The sequence below is a fragment of the Plasmodium brasilianum genome, chromosome 14, assembly GCF_023973825.1.
Source record: "Plasmodium brasilianum strain Bolivian I chromosome 14, whole genome shotgun sequence".
Taxonomy (NCBI): domain Eukaryota; phylum Apicomplexa; class Aconoidasida; order Haemosporida; family Plasmodiidae; genus Plasmodium; species Plasmodium brasilianum.
The window spans coordinates 3,141,677-3,158,815 of record NC_090127.1 but is presented as its reverse complement, the minus strand read 5'-3'; the positions used below and the strand labels follow the sequence as shown (position 1 = coordinate 3,158,815).

The window sequence follows — 17,139 nt, the reverse complement described above, 5'->3', positions numbered from 1 at the left end:
ATTGATATGTACATGTGCATTATTTAATCACCGAAAAAAGAAGACTCACTTTCAATCAACTTTTTTGATCCATTAATTGAATTAATTATAGCGTCTATATTTGTTTCTAACACGATACCTTAAAAAAAAAAAAAAAAATAAACATATAAATATAAATAAAACAGAATAAAATAAAGCGTAATAAAGTATTATGAAGCAGAATAAAGTATTATAAAGCAAATTTCAGCAAAACAAAGTAAATCAATCCACAAATATATTTTCACATTAGTACTATTCATACAACTTTTGGTGCTATTTTATATACATACCTCCCATTATTATTTCATCTAAAATATAGTTCGTCTAATAAATCAGAAAAGTGAAAAAAGAGGAAAATATGTATTTATGTAGAATTAAATACGTGTGTTACTTTATCTTATTGTGGCTAGTTTTGTCGTAGACATACCTGTTCATAATTATATATTAGATCGAGTTCACAAACATTTTCAAAGTTTGCGTCTAAAACTTGCACGAAAACCTTCATAGGCGGGAAACAAAAAAAAAAAAAAATGTATTTACGTATATATCACGTAGGTACTATGTACATGCGTATATCTGTTTTTTTCCTAATAAAATTATATGTTGCCTCACGATAAAAAAAATTAATGAAGCATTTTTTCTAAATACACGTACAAATGCGAACGTTGCAATTAGGGCATATGCTATTTTTCGCTTTTTTTCCATTCATTTTTTTGTTTTTTCTCACTTGAATTAAGTCTAAAATTCCTAACTCACTTTCCATGGAATCAATAATAAAAACAAAGTATAAGGTAGCAAAGTGCCTACAATTATTTTATAAAAATATGCATATATTTACGTTTTTAAGGATATTCGAAATTGGGAACGGTGCTTAACAGTTTTCTACTAACCTGTAAACGACCTTTACATCAGAAGCAAATAATTCCTCATCCTCAATAAAACAACAGCATTCATTTGGTGGTCTATTTTTTATAATTTCATGGACTCTCTTGGTTATCAACTGTTGTCTTTCATGACTCTAAAAAAGGGGTGAGCGAAAAGTTAAAAAAATAATAATTTCCATAAATGGAAAAAAATAAATAATAAATAATAAAAAATAAAAAAAATAAAAGATAAAATAAAAAAAATAAAAGATAAAATAAAAAAAATAAACAATAAAATAAAGCAAAATAAACAATATAATAAAGCAAAATAAACAATAAAATAAAGCAAAATAAACAATAAAATAAAGCAAAATAAACAATAAAATAAAGCAAAATAAAAAACAGTAACAATAATAATAAAGTTGTAATAAGTTTTGCTTTTCCTATCATATGTTATATACGCTTCCATCATAGAACCGAAGGAATCTTGGTTTCCCGCTATTATTAGTTATAAGTACGCCCTTTATCATTTTTTAAAGGTCTACGGAGCATGTAAGTTTATGCTGAGGAAACAAAATAAACTAGGATGTACCACACATACGTACACAATATATAATTACTTTTCTTTTCATTTGCACAAAATAAATTTTACTCCAAACGAATATTATATTTAAATCATCTTCTTTAACATATTTCCCTGTGATATTGCACTTATTTTAATGCTGCTGCATTAAATTGGCAGAATGTTACATTACTTTGTAAATATGTAATATACATATATATCTATTTATATATGTATATGTAAAATGCACTGACATTTTTAACAAAAAATAATACGTTTTATAGTTGCTTCAACAAAAGCATAGCCATAATTTCATTTTTTTATTTTTTTATTTTTATAATTTAATCTTATTGTATGATTGGCAATTTGTTTTTTGCTTTTTCGTATATTCATGTATTAGCTTATATACTGTACAACATATTTATCTACTCATCCGTGCGACGTATATATATGTAAATAATGAATATATGAATGAAATATATTTTTGTACACGTTCTTAAAAGAGGTATTTGCAATATAATATGCGTTAAGAAACTTGTGACCATCCCCTTTTTTTCTTTTCCTTATTATACTTTTCCCTTGTAAAATTTTAGCATTATTTATTTTTAGAATCGGCACTTAAGCGTGCTCATATGTATATATACTTAAAAGAATACATACATACGCAGATACATACATACATACGTACATGCATATTATATATGTATATATTTGTATTATATATGTATATGCGTGTTTGTATGCATATATTTAGAAAGACCCCAATTTTTGAGGAACTTAAAATCCTTTTGCCAACGCGCATATATAAAAGTTAGCTGAAGCTCCATGTGCTCTTATGTAATTCCACCATTATTCATATATAATTAAATTGTTTCGTTGTAGCAAGATTTGAAACAAACAAATTAATTGCCAAAAAAAATATAATATGATAATAACAAATAAAATTAAAACAAGAAAAAATAAAAATAAAAAATAACAAAACAGTAAACAATACAAATTAGTACGAAGCAGCATGAAACGGCTCGAAGCAGCTCAAAGCTACACAAAGCAATACAAAGAAAAACAAAGCAAAATAAAACACAATAAGTTTATGAAACAAAAGGGTCTATTCTGATGCCATATGCTTAAGCTTTATAACGTTTATATATTTACCTACAACTTTACGAAATCACATAAAAACAATTTTACACATGAAGTTAATTAGGAACTGTCGTTAAGTAAGTTACAATAAATATTTAAGTAAAAAAGGAAAAATTAATAATAAAGAATAAAAGAGAAATATATCTTTCTGCTGCTATTTTTATTTCCCTCCTGAATTATCACAGCGTTCAATACACATACAACATGCGCAAGAAATGTAAATAACATGTTCACAACATAAACAAAACAAACAATTAACACAAGGGAAACCCATATGTGACACATAGCACTGTTCACTTAAGTGCGTACCCGAATGAATAAATATCCGACCCAATTATTCACTACATCTCATTGCACAAAATTTATTCAAGTGTGTTTACACTTATTGATCAAACAGCTTTTATGGAACTATACTTTTGTTGATATATTTTGAGCTCCATGTCTATTTCGATAATTTTCTTTTTCTTTTCAACTCTTTCTTTTTCGAGACTAGAAATTATATCCGATTTAAAAATTTGAAAATCATATTCTAATTTTTCCTTCTCTCCATGCTTTAAAAAATTATTGTGCTCTACATGTTTTGTCTTTAGCTGACTTGCTAAACTTTCGGCTAGCTGTTCATATTTTTCTTTCAACATATCTGTAGTTTCTTTTATTTTGTGTTCAGAATTGTTTTGCCTATTTTCCATTTCCTTTTCATATGTCTCTTTTTTCTGTATGATATTTTGTAGATTCTGTTCTAACGTCTTTTTACTTTCTTGAAAAGCTTGTATTTCCTCTTCCTTTTTATGTATGTTTCTCCTAGAACTGTTAATATCGTTTTGCAGTTTTTTTTCCAGAATAATTTTGCCCTTAACATCATTACACAAATTGCCAAAATCTGTATGCACCTGTTCATAATTTTGTTGTGTGCTATTATTTTCCTTTTGCAAATTTCTTTCATTTTGCAAACTTATGCATTCTTCATTTGATAAATTTATTAAATTTAAAAATTTTGAAATTTTAAAAAAGAAGTTCTTTTGCTCTAGTAACAGCTTTTCAGAATTCTCAATAAAATTTAAAATCTCGAATTTCGTTTTTTCATTTTTCTCTTTCATTAATTCTATATCTACCAATTCATTTTTTTTTACTTCAAAAATGTTTTTATAATCCAATATGGAATTATTTATTTTTTCTAATTCTTTTTCAACTGAATTATGTTTCTCTACAAGATATAAATTTTCCTTTTTCAACAAATTATATTCATCGTTTAGACAAGAACATTCTTTTTCCTTTTCTTTTAAACTATTTTTTTCCAAAATTAGTTCATCACTTAGTCTTTTTACAATACTAGACATTTGTTCCACTTCTTTTTTTTTTTCATCACAAATTTTCGTCACGTCATTTAACTTTACTTCCAACATTTGATAACTTTCGTGCAATAACTCTTTTTCACTCTTCATACATTGTAATTCCTTTTCTAAACTTTTAATTTCTAGTATTAAATTTTCACATTTTACATTTAAATTAGTGTTATAATCAAACATATTTTTTAAAATATTTGTGTTATCTTCTCTTAAAGTGCTTAATTCACTAGTCACATTTTTCTTTTCCAAAAATAATTTTTGTATTTCTGTTTTTATTTTTCCCATTTTTTCCTCTATTGTGCTTAAGTTGATAGAACTTTGCTTCTTTTCGTTCATTTGAATATTACAATTTTCTTTTACGCTTTGAAATTCTTTTTTATATTCTTCAATTTGTAATAATAATTCTTTATACTTTTTTTCAATATCTACTTCTTCTTTTTTTTTTAAATCTATTTCATTTTTTATATGTTCATTTTCTTCCTTCAACTGTGTTAACTTATTTTTTATGTTAATTATATTATGTTTCATTTCATTTAATTTATTAGCCTTTTCTTTCACTGATTCATATGAATTCTGAAAGTCTACTAGTTCTTTTTCTTTAATATTTTTTAATCTTAATTTCATGTCTTCATTCGTTTCAGACATATCAGTTATTATACTCTCATATTTTATAAAAATATAATCCAGATTAGTAGTAGTATATTCAAAATAGTTGTTTATTAACTGTTCATTATTTTTTACATCCACATCTCCTTGTTTTAGCAACTTCTCTAATTCCTCAGATATACTTTTTAAATAAATATATTTCTTTTCAATTGTTGTTAATTCAAATTCAGTTTTGGATCTTTTCTTTAAATGTTCACTTATTATCATACTGATGTCAGTTTTTATATTTTCAAATAATTTTATTTCATTCTCTTTTTGTCTATTTGAGTATCTTTCCTTCAGCATGTTTCCAAAACGTTCCCTGTTTCGTTTTGTACTTTTTTCCATATTTTGTTTTTTAAAAAAAAAAAAAAGAATAGAAAAGAGGTGGAAGGGGGCAGGACGAGCCTAGTAATAGTGGACTAATGCGTTCTTTGTGTTGACAAGTGTGTATTTCTACGTCTCTTATTACACGCTAATATGGGGCTTTATATGCTCCTTTATACACTTATATATACGCTTCAATATATAGTTATATGGGGATAAGAACGGCGGATTTATGTATATATATGTACATATATAAGAAAAAAAAACTTACGCTTCTTTTTAACGCGCAATGCATACTTTTACAGCTGTAGCCACCACAGTGTAAGTTCACATACTTTTTTATTCTTGTGTTGATATGTGAAATATATACAAAAACTTACAACGATACAAAGCTTATGTTATTTTAAAAAAAAAAAAATTATATTTCTTAATTCTTACTCTGTTATATGCATATTATTAAAAAATACCACGGAAAAAAAAATACAAACAATATCCGCGATGGGGTAAGAGATCAAGGAGAAATACTGAACAAGAGGGAAAGAAGAAAAAAAAAACGAAAAAAAAAAGAGAAAAAAAGAGAAAAAAAGAAGAAATAAAAGAAGAAATAAAAGAAGAAATAAAAGAAGAAATAATAGAAGAAATAATAGAAGAAATAATAGAAGAAAAAAAATAAATGAGCAAACAAAAGAGAAGATAAATTAATTTAATCCATTTTAACATAGGGCATCTTACACAATTTGTAGACTCCTTCTACAGTGCAATATTTGAAAAAAAAAAAAAAAAATACTCACTAGGCTTCTCGTGTACATACTAAATATACATTCATGCATACGCAAATGCATATGCTGAAGTACACACACGCACGGACATACGAGCACATTTATTTTTCCATCCCACGCTACTGGAACATTTTTATCATTCTATAAAAAATATTATAATTGCAAAATGGTACCATTTAAAAAATATTTACATTTTTTGAATAAAATTTTGTCGACGGTATTCCTGTATTTATATAAATATTTTTTCGATTTTAACTTTTTATTCATAACTTCTTATATCCTTCGTTTTTTTTATTTTTTAATAAATTTTGTTAATTAAAAATTTGTGTAATACTGAAAAAAAAATAATTTAATGATAAGCAGATAGATAGGTGGGTAAATAGGTAGATACACAGGTAGATGGATAGATAGTGAGCCAAAAAAAAAAAAAAAAAGGCTTAAAAACAGTGTACAGCCGCACGGAAATTAAAGTGTAAGCGACATGATAAACAAGTGAATGCATATAAACAATATAGTAATTTATTTACATATTATCGTAAAGAATAAAATAGTTACACACAGACACACGTATATATATATACATGCGTGTGTACATATTTATATATTACTAAACAAATTATGAGTAACACTAACGTGTAGCCTTCTGCACTTTCAGAGATATACGTGTGCATATAGAATTGCTGAAGAAGGCTACAAAAAAAAAAAAAAAAAAAAAAAAAAAATCACCTACATATTAGAGTGCACATAACTGGAATATACTAATATTTTGTGCCTTAATTTGGAAGCTCCGTATAACTATCTTAAAAAAGGAAAAGCAAAATAATAAAAAAAAAAAAGAAGATATACACATAGATAAATATACAGATGGTCACATAAAAAGTTCCACAGGCACTTCTAAAAGATGGAAGTTGATACATTTATCTGCATAGTTATATAACTCCAAATAAGTAAATTATTGTACATTTCTACATGCGCATAGGAACAAAAAATAGAAGATGTAATGAAGCTGTCAAACGAGGTCCTAATACGTTTTCTACTATCCAAGTTTTTTTCTCCATAGGAAAATTTCCTGCTTCTTGAAATATCTTCTTTCTTCCTCATCAACTATTATAAGATTAATATAATACTTGACAGAGAATTTATTTTGAATGTTTTTATATGTAGGTGTTAAATCAAAACCACTTAAATACAACCGAACGGGTATGCATTCAGATTTTGTTGGTGAACCATCCATAATTTCGAATTTTGATAGAGTTGCTGTTTCAGTAGTATAACTTTTACCTATCCCTGATGTTTCAATCTGAATAATATCTAATTCCATATGTTTTATTTTTATCCTTGCTAATAAAAAGTAAACCTTACCTACTACTACATCTTTTAAATGATACTTAGATTTGTCATACTCAAATTCTATATGTAAACAGTCTTCTATTCCAACTTCCATTTTTATAGTATTATTAATTTCTGGAGGTATACATAAATTCTGAACAATAAAATCTATTTCCTTTTGTATGTTTCCGGAATAGCCTTTTATAATATTCAGTCTAACAAAATACCTTAACTGTACATTAGTTCCAAAATATGATTCATGTTGTTTATCAACTGATGAAAATTTCCATTTAAATTGCTTGCTTTCAATCAAAAATCCTGGAGGCTCTAAATCCTTCGATATAGAAAAAAAATCATAAGAATTGGATTTATCATTTAAAATATTTATTTGACCTATTAATTCTAATTTAATTCCATAATGTTCAAACTTTTTTCCGGGCTTTAAACTTATGGTTGCAATTCCATTAATATCTTCACCATCGGAAAAAATTGGACATTTGTCTCCCTTTTTATCCTTCCTTAGAAAGGTTAATTTTCTGCTATCATCAATGTCTATATTTAGGTCTATGGAACACACGCTTCCGAATATGTTGGACAGCTGCAAGGTAGCAAGGGGTGCGTAAGTATGTGAGGCTGTTTTACGCTTTATTTTGTTACATTTTATATATTTATTTTGTTACATTTTATATATTTATTTTGTTATATTTTATATATTTTTTTTGTTATATTTTATATATTTTTTTTGTTATATTTTATATATTTTATTATATTTTTTTTTTTTATATTCTTCATTTTTTACTCTCTACTTTTTATTCTTTTTACTTTTTCCTTTTTTTCACTTTTCTACATCCTCCCTTCGAAGTTGATCAACTTGCATTCTGCAAACTTACCATTATGTACTTATCAGGAAGGGTGTACGATAAATTTTAAAGGCACAAGGTTATTGTTAATAAAAGTTCAAACTAAAAAGCACTGTTCATTTAGTGAACTCCATTCTATTAAATAATTAAACACTTATTTTTGATGAACTTAACAAAAAAAAAAAAAGAAAAAAAAAAAAAATTAAGTCGATTAATTTAGACTTGGGTATCTGGTAAAGGTACGCTTCCCCCTTTACAGAAACAGTTTAGATATTTATGATACGATTTTTCTTATAAGTTTTATATTGCAAAAGTTTACGAAGAACAGCAAATGTCAATGTGTGAGCATATGCAAGTATATATACAAGTACGTATACATATATATATATATATATATATATACAAATACATATGTATGTTTGTATGTATGTACATTTGGTGCAATATTGGTAGGGCTCGGGATATTCAAGGAAAAAAACTTCCAGCAGCGAATTACTTGTAGGTTTTATGAAACATAAAATTTTAATAAACACCTTTTTTTCACTGTTCTGACAAAAATTACCTAACAGCGGATTAGCAAATTCGTTTAATCTTTAATGATATTTTTTTTTTTTTTTTTTATCAAAATGTTTCTTTTTTTAGCATATGCTTTTAAATAGTTGAACTCTTTACTGTATACTTCCACTCATGTATATTAACACATATACTACTTTAACTTTATTATTATATACTGTATAATATATTCTTCTTTTTTTTTTTTTTTGCTTTTTCCCTGCCATATACCTAGCTTCAAAGCATTATATATTCAAAAAGTCAATGTTGCAGTTATTGGAATAGATACCCTTCACTATGCATTAATGTATATACATATATATATAATACGTTTATATATGTACGTAAGTATTATGTGCATGTTCATGAATGCAAACGCTTGAGATTATTCTTTTGCTCTTATTTTGCTTAAGTATTTCTTATATCCCGTATACAATTTAAAGGGTTACAAAAAAAAGCACTTCAAGAATAAAGAAATATTTAAGAACATAAATTATCTGAAGAAGAATAAGTTCCTCTTATGCTCATATGCTCAAATTTTCAAAGAGTTTATTTCCTTTTACAGTAGTTTGAAAAAATATATACATGTATATGTACACATGTACATAATGTGCATCAATTAAATAAGCGTTAACTACTTAACTTCTGAAGAAAAATAATTTAAAGGTGAAACACATATAATACTACATTTGTTCAGGCTTTTGCATAATTACCTCAAGCTATTATGCATAATAACATAATGATATTTTTAAAGGAAAAATTGCTTATATTTTTTTATTCCCCGTTCAAGATCAATTATAGAAAACGACTTAAAAAAAAAAAAAAAAAAAGAGGGTTAAAAAAAACATGTATCTTTTTTATTATATTTATGAATTACAATATTCTTTACAATTAAAAAAAAAAAAAAAAGAAAGTAAACTAATTTATATACTATTATTTTTGTTTTTAGAGATATGCCAAATTAAATATCCTTTTATAACAAATAATACAATACAATGTAGAGCAGTACAATAAAATTTAGTATGATACAATAAAATCTGATAAAGTATAAAACAAAATAGAAAAACATAAAAACAACCCCTTTTAAAGCAATATGGAGTTATGTAGTCATTTCTGGATATATAGATATCATCTATGGTGAATGCATATAAAATTAGAATTAAAAATATTAAGTTGTTTGTTAAAAGTTCGAAAAGAGTTCTTTAAAATATTGTTATTTTTTATGATATAATTTAAAAGAAGTAAAAGGATCATCTTTACGTGTATATTTATGCGACGATAAAATTCAGTCTAAAAAACTATGGAAATTTCATCATTTGCATATAAACGAAAACACGTAAAGTATGTATGTATGTACGTATACACATAATATATATGCATATTCGTGAGAAAAACAAAAACAACACAAAAATTAAAAGTGTTTAAAAGAATAAAAACTAAATCTTTAAAAAAAAAAAAAAAAAAACACCTGTCCACTGTTTTTCTGGAGTCAAATATTATTTAAAAAATATCTTAATGCTTTAACTGTACAAATTTTAATTTGCCTTTGTGCGCAAAAGCATTCACGGATACATATGTACACATATATATATATATATATATATATATATATATATATATATATATATATATTTATTTATGTATATATTTATTTATGTATATATTTATTTATGTATATATTTATTTATGTATATATGGGTATGTACATATATATATTCATTTATTTGTATTTGTGTGTGTGTGTACACCTACATATTCAAGCCCTTGTTATAATCAGTTTAAGAACTTTTTCCCAAAAGGAAATATTTTAAAATATATATAACAATATATGTTCATATAAAAAAATAAAATCATTTTTTCTGTAATAATCTTATTCATATAATGCGGAAAAAAAAAAAAAGGTACAAACACAATTATCGCTTCGTTTCATAAGGGTTTGCATAAGCATACTTTAATTTGTTTAAATCCCTTAAACTGTTTACATAAACATTCTTTTCACATAAATAACAAAATGTCCTTTTACCTTTCTTCTTTTTTATATGATTAGTGCTAACCCATTCGGTAGATCTACATAAGAGTAACAGCGTTGTAAGTGATGATGATAAAAAGAGGATGTTCCGTCCGACCAAAATAAATTTGTTTTGAACTCTCGAAAAAAATGTAAACATAACAAGCTAAAAGGGAAAAAAAGGATGGCATGAATTATAAATCGTTCATATAAATTTTTTTTTTTTTTTTTCTATAAAACAAAAAAAAAAAAAAAAAAAAAGACACATACTAATATATATTTCCATTTATACCCATAAATGTCAAATTTTCAAATAACGTACTTGAAAAAAAGCTACTGAATAAAGCATAAACTTAATAGCTGTTCTCACAATAGCTCCATGACTATCTAAATTCGTCCTACATACTTCATAAACAAGATTATACTTATCTATGTAGTAACGTAAGAAAAAGTACAATGATCCCAACGGTAGTATAAACGGTACGGCAACACTGTAGAGAAAACAGAAATGAAAAAAAAAAAAAAAATCAATTAACAATATGAAATATAAATAGACAATAATATTTTTTATGAAACCTTAATAAAAATACAAACTCAAAAATTAAAAAAAAAAAAAAAAAAAAAGACAAATATATCACATTCTAATTTCCCATTACCTAAATGTTAAAATTAAGGCTAAAATTGTAGTATTTAATCCATACCAATACCCAAAATCAAATGACCATGCACTCGTTTCTTTTTTGGTTAAAGTTTTAACAATGGATCGAACTGAAAAGCGTTGAACGATTGAAAATATGGGGGAGGGAAATATTTTCAATGATTTTCACACATGTAAAAACATAAAAAAGGAAACAAAAAAAAAAAACAAAAAAAAAGAAAAATGGACCGATAACTCTATAAACACAAATAAATGTGTAACATGACATGTCAACACAAACAATATGGAAATGAAACATTGATTCACTCACACATACATATATTTATATATGTATGTATATCCCAGTTCAAAGTAAATAAGTTTCATATATCTTACTTGAAAATTGCGGAATCTGAAGCAACTGATTTGCACATGTCAAAAAACAACAATGAAGCAAATAACGCATAGCAAAAAAACCACTAGAGTTAAAAAGATAAGCTCCCAAACGTGTAGACCATTGTCCTATTTCATCAGAATACATTACCTTTAAAAAAAAAAATAAAAATATTAAAAATAATAAAAATTAAAGAATTGAATTAAAAAAAAAATTCTTATAATAACACACGGGTTAAGCAAAGTATAATGGGTAAGAGCACACTGCGATGAGTGAGCATAGCAATAAGAGCTGACAACATGCTTCAAAATAAAAAAAACTAAACATATTTCTCTTTTGTACTTTAATTAAGGAACTTAATGGGGACAGGGAGAGTAACGGAATAATGATCGTATTTAAAATTAAAAAAATAAAATTTCCTTGCAGGACATAAGTATGTTCACTCGATTTCCTTATAAAACCAATTGCTACTGAAACGCATGAGATTAAGGCCGGCTGGATAATACTATTCACGACGATAACGATAAAAGGTGATAACCAGGCTGCAAATTTTGGAGGACAGAGGGACAAAAAATTTGTGCATACATGTATATAAATATACACATACATGTACACAAACATATATATATGCTTTTGCATATACGTATTTATATATACACATTTGGGTGTACGGGTTGAAAAACCCTGAAGAATAGAAAAAAATAAAAAAATTATTGCACTCCGTTCATGAAATCACCGAGCGCTTCTTGATAAATGTATCTGGAAAAAATGCACTTGAAATTTCCTCTATTTTCAACACACTATAATACATATGTATATATATATATATATATATATATATACTTCCTAATGATTTTTTTTCCTTTTTCTTTTCTTGCACTCTCGTAATGAGGAAGTTATTTCTGCTGCCTCGTCTATGTGTACATACATATGTACGTATATACATCTGCATACAATTATGAAGACATGTACATGTACACGTGGATCGGATATGTAGATATATACATGCGTGTATGCATATGTAGAGAAATATATTTTTTCACAAGAAAAAATAATCGTAACATACTTGTTAAAACAGCACTAAGGTTTCCAGAATTAGGGTTTTCAGATCTATATTTTTTTATCTTTAACTTTAAAATATTATCAATGGAAGTAACAGTAATAATAATAATAGTGTTAGCTAGTAATAACATTGCATTAAGAATAAAAAAGCGAGCACAAATTTTGTAGCTACTATTTTTTAAATTTTTCCATATAATATCATAATTCGGTGGAGCACTTGATATAATCCACTTATTTCTTTCTGTAAATGGAATGTTATGAATACAATCATGAACGGATTTTGTATCAATAAAGGACACAAAACAGACCCCTGTTGATTTCTTAGGAGTTTCATTTTTTATAGAATAAAATTTAATTAAATGCTCCTTTAATTTTTTTTTCCAATGACTTTTTTTATTTTTTTTTAAAAAGAAAAATAATTTTTCAAAAATATTTCTTTTAGATTCAGATTTGCATCTGTTTTTGTTTCCTTTATAATTCATATCCATGTTATCATTATCTTTTGTTGATAAATTATCCAAGTCATAGAATAACATATCATTATTACTACTCCTCATTATATTTTCTTCAATATCTAATTTGTACCTATAATTATTATTCATATTTTTTTTTTTTTTTTCCTCAATTTACTATTTTTTAAAGCTTCATCATTATCCTTGGCATCTTCATCTTCATCACTTGTATCTTTTAAAAAGCTTACCTGTTGGTCATCAGAAATTTCCTTATTTTTATCTTTAAGATTATGACGACGATGATCATGATTATCATCCTCATCATAATAATCAACGTCGTTAGCCTTTTTCGTATTATCTTTTGTTTTGGATCTTTTGCATCTCTGTTTACAACTGTTTTTGCTTTTATTTAACATCTTCGTACTACTGCTTTTCTTTTCTTTGTGGCCAATTTCACCGTCTTCCTTCCATTTCATGTTTTCGTGGTCCTTGTGTGCGTCCACACTCTCCCCTTTTTTGCTACTCTTCTTGTCATTACTATCAATATTATCATTATTATTACTGTTAACAACAGCATCCTTATTATTGTTATTATTACAATCATTATTGTTATTGTTGTTGTCATTACAATCTTTACTGTTATTATTATTACTACTGTGATTATTACTACTATGATTATTACTACTATGATTATTACTACTATTATTATTACTACTATTGTTATTACCATCGCCATTAAAATTGTCGTTATTTCTACCATCACGGTTGTTGTTATTACTGTTATTGTCCTTTTCAAGAACTCCGATTTTTGTACCACCGACCTTGATATCATCCCAATGCAGCTTCTTATTATCTTTTTTAGTATCACTGTAATTGTCTACACTCTTCCCCTCTTTCTCATTTGATTCAATCCGCTGAAGGGTTGAATTATTAATTGTGCTTCTACCTGCTTCTTCGATGTTTGCTAAAGAATTATTTCCACCATCCTGTGCATTTTTATCCTTACACTCACTCATTATACATGTTTCATTCATATTCTTATCACAAACTTGTAACAAAGGTAATTGCGGCTTTTTCTTTTTATTTACATTAATATTTAATAAACCTAAAAAGAATTTTTTCGATTTATCTCTTTTAATATTTTTTTTTTCCTCATTTTCTTTTAGTAGTTTTAAATTTTTGGTTGCATTAAAAATCTTTTTTTGTTCATGATATACTATAGAATAATCTAATATTAGATATGCGGATACTACTTTATTATTAGTTAAATTGCAAAAGTATTTGTAAATTTTATATGCATTAATTTCATTTTTATCAATACGTGAAACCATAATAGTAAAATTTTGGGGTAAAAATTTTTTCGTTTTCTTTTTACTTGGTCTTATTTTCCTCCATAAAAAATAAATAAAAGTATACGAAATAGCACTATATATTATAGTAATAATAAACAAAATTGTTAGTACATTAATATCTGATATACTACCTGCACTAATGTAATTAAAAAAAGACGGATTGTTTATATCATCTCTAGGTAACGAAAGATATAATGGTAAAACAAGGAAAGTTCCAAATAAACATAAAGAGAATATTATATTCCTATTTGCTTTTAAAAAAAATAAATAATATTTAATTTCTGTATTTACTATTTTATCATCTTTTATATTTAAAAAGGTTCGAAATCTGTTTGCTTTTCTTTTTTTCTCAACAGGTTCATCCTCTTTTACTGCATTTCCATCCTTGTCTACCTTACCTTCCCCTTGTGCTTGATTATTTAATACATAAATATGATCACTAATTTTACTTTCATCTCTATGCTTTCTCAGATATAACCATATGCATACACAAATAGCAAAGAATACTATATCAAACAAAAACGCAATCAAAAAGTCCTCCGTCTCATTTTTCAATTTCTTATGTTTCTTTCCCCTCATTTTTTCATAAATATGCTCATACAATATAATACATGTATTATTCCGTTTTAATTTATTTTTATTTATTTCGATTTATTTCAATATATATCAATATATTTCAGTATATTTTGATCTATTTCAATATACTTCAATATATTTCAATTTATTTCAATATATTTCAATATATTTCAATATATTTCAATATATTTCAATATATTTTCAATTTATTTAAATCTATTTCAGTTTATTTCAATTTATTATTATTTTTTTTACTTTTATTTTTTCTGTTTTTTTTTTTTTGGTTTATACAAATTCTTTCTTATTTTATTATGACTGATTTCTTAATATTTAATATCATATGCACATTAAATTATTCTTTCGTACAAGTTACACATGGGTAAATATTTGCTGCACAAATATAATTTTATACCTTCTTTTCAATATTCCTTCAGTCACCTCCATGTGTACATATATATATATATATATATACCCGTAGAGATATATATATGTATATGTGCATACATATACACATATATGTAGCCAGAAAATTCTGCTTAAAGAGTATAGCAGCGCAAAAAATATTATATTACATCATCCTTTTAAAAATTACAAAAAAATCGGATTATCTTACTTTCATATAATAATTACAAAATTTTCTTTGAATATCATTCCAGCATTTTACCTTGCGAAAAATGTTTATAAAACGGAAAACACGAAATTTGGGTGTTAACGTAAAGTCCACCTCTATTGCTGAGCTGTTCGTTGTTATTGTGTAAATGAATAGTTATTATAACTCGTTAATATAACTTGTTATTAATGCGTTATTAAAAAGGTATTAATTCGTTATAATTGCGATATTAATGTTATATATTATTATTATTATTTTTTTTCTATCCTTCGTTTTCCTTTCTAAATATTTCTTTTTTTTTAAATGATTTTGGTTAAAAACTTATCTTCATATTATTCTGTTCTATTTATTTTTTTCTTCAATATTTGTTATCTTACAATGGTTTTACATTTTATAAATACATTCTAAATTTTTGAAAATTTGTTACAATTTTTTTTTTTTTTTGTTCACTAAACAGAATATACAAATATTTGTAAAATCGTAATCTTTTGTATACTTTTATATATATATTGTTAATTAAATATTTTCATATATATAATAAGATGGTAGTTGAAAACAAAAGAAAAATTAAAAATTAAAAAACTAAAAAAATTATTTTCTCTTTATATATAGTATAATATAAAAATATTTAATTTTTGTACATTTTTTTTTGGCATATTATTTTTTTTGTGATATGTTTTTACGGAATATTTTATGTTTTATTTTTATACAGTGTATTTTTTGTGTTTTATTATAATTACTGTGTACTTTTTCTTAAGCTTTATCGTATATTTTTTGTCATATTTTTCCAACATTTTTTATTAAATTTTGAGTATTCTTTGTTAAATTTTTCCAATATTCTTTGTCAAATTTTTCCAATATTTTTTGCTAAATTTTTCCGTTATTTTTTGATAAATTTTACCTGTAATTTTTGCCAAAAATTTCGACATATTTTTTAAATATATTTTTGTGTTTTTTTTTTGTATTATTTTTTGTCAACCTTCCACCCTTTCTTTTTTTTTCAATTAACACATATGCGTATAATTTGATATTATACAGGTAAATAATGCATCATTCTATAAGCACAAAAACAAAGGGGCAATTCTAATTTTAAGAGAAAAAAAAAAAAAAAAAAAAAGGAATAGAAAAGAACTATTATTCATACACCCATATCTAGAGAATTGTTCCATTGTTCATTATTACGTAATATATAATATAAATGTATTATATTTTATGACGAGCTTAAGTTAACAAAACATTATGGTTATATAAAAGTATTATATATTCATATAAAATACTACATTATCTATATATTAAACGTTAAAACATATAGAAATATGGTAGAACTCCCCTTTTACAATACACTGCCCATACATTCAGTACACATAATATATACATTATATGTTAAATAAGTGATCATTTTTAAAAATAATAATTACCTACTTAATGGGTGTGAAGGTTTGTTATTATCAAACAAAAAGAGCAATCATAAAATTTTATACAAAATAAAAAAAGTTAATATATAACTCCCTTTTTTTTTTTTTTTTTTTTTATGCTTTGATAATATTTTATGACCATATAAAGTATGCGAAATACATTGAATAGAACGTATATCTGTGTGAGTATATATCTTTTTCAGCACCCCTTG

General features: G+C 25.1%; 4 protein-coding genes across 4 annotated transcripts; all 4 read right to left on the bottom strand.

The window, feature by feature from the left end:
• Positions 1 to 23: 23 nt before the first annotated feature.
• On the bottom strand, positions 24 to 1,411 carry MKS88_005879 (AP-3 complex subunit sigma; the record flags this gene model as incomplete). The annotated part of the gene is made up of 6 exons (XM_067219179.1): positions 24 to 118; positions 309 to 342; positions 446 to 517; positions 746 to 821; positions 909 to 1,036; positions 1,343 to 1,411. The coding sequence occupies 6 exons, from the start codon at positions 1,409 to 1,411 to the stop codon at positions 24 to 26; spliced, it is 474 nt and encodes a 157-aa protein (XP_067071081.1).
• A 1,561-nt stretch (positions 1,412 to 2,972) lies between these two features.
• On the bottom strand, positions 2,973 to 4,922 carry MKS88_005878 (uncharacterized protein; the record flags this gene model as incomplete). The annotated part of the gene is made up of 1 exon (XM_067219178.1): positions 2,973 to 4,922. One exon carries the CDS (start codon positions 4,920 to 4,922, stop codon positions 2,973 to 2,975), a length of 1,950 nt encoding a protein of 649 aa, XP_067071080.1.
• A 1,794-nt stretch (positions 4,923 to 6,716) lies between these two features.
• MKS88_005877 (vacuolar protein sorting-associated protein 26) lies at positions 6,717 to 7,902 on the bottom strand (the record flags this gene model as incomplete). Its single annotated transcript, XM_067219177.1, has 2 exons — positions 6,717 to 7,607; positions 7,900 to 7,902. 2 exons carry the CDS (start codon positions 7,900 to 7,902, stop codon positions 6,717 to 6,719), a joined length of 894 nt encoding a protein of 297 aa, XP_067071079.1.
• Positions 7,903 to 10,334: 2,432 nt separating this feature from the next.
• Positions 10,335 to 14,905, bottom strand: MKS88_005876 (CSC1-like protein; the record flags this gene model as incomplete). Its single annotated transcript, XM_067219176.1, has 8 exons — positions 10,335 to 10,595; positions 10,800 to 10,920; positions 11,086 to 11,197; positions 11,463 to 11,610; positions 11,803 to 12,002; positions 12,132 to 12,144; positions 12,504 to 13,096; positions 13,153 to 14,905. The coding sequence occupies 8 exons, from the start codon at positions 14,903 to 14,905 to the stop codon at positions 10,335 to 10,337; spliced, it is 3,201 nt and encodes a 1,066-aa protein (XP_067071078.1).
• Between the last annotated feature and the right edge of the window lie 2,234 nt (positions 14,906 to 17,139).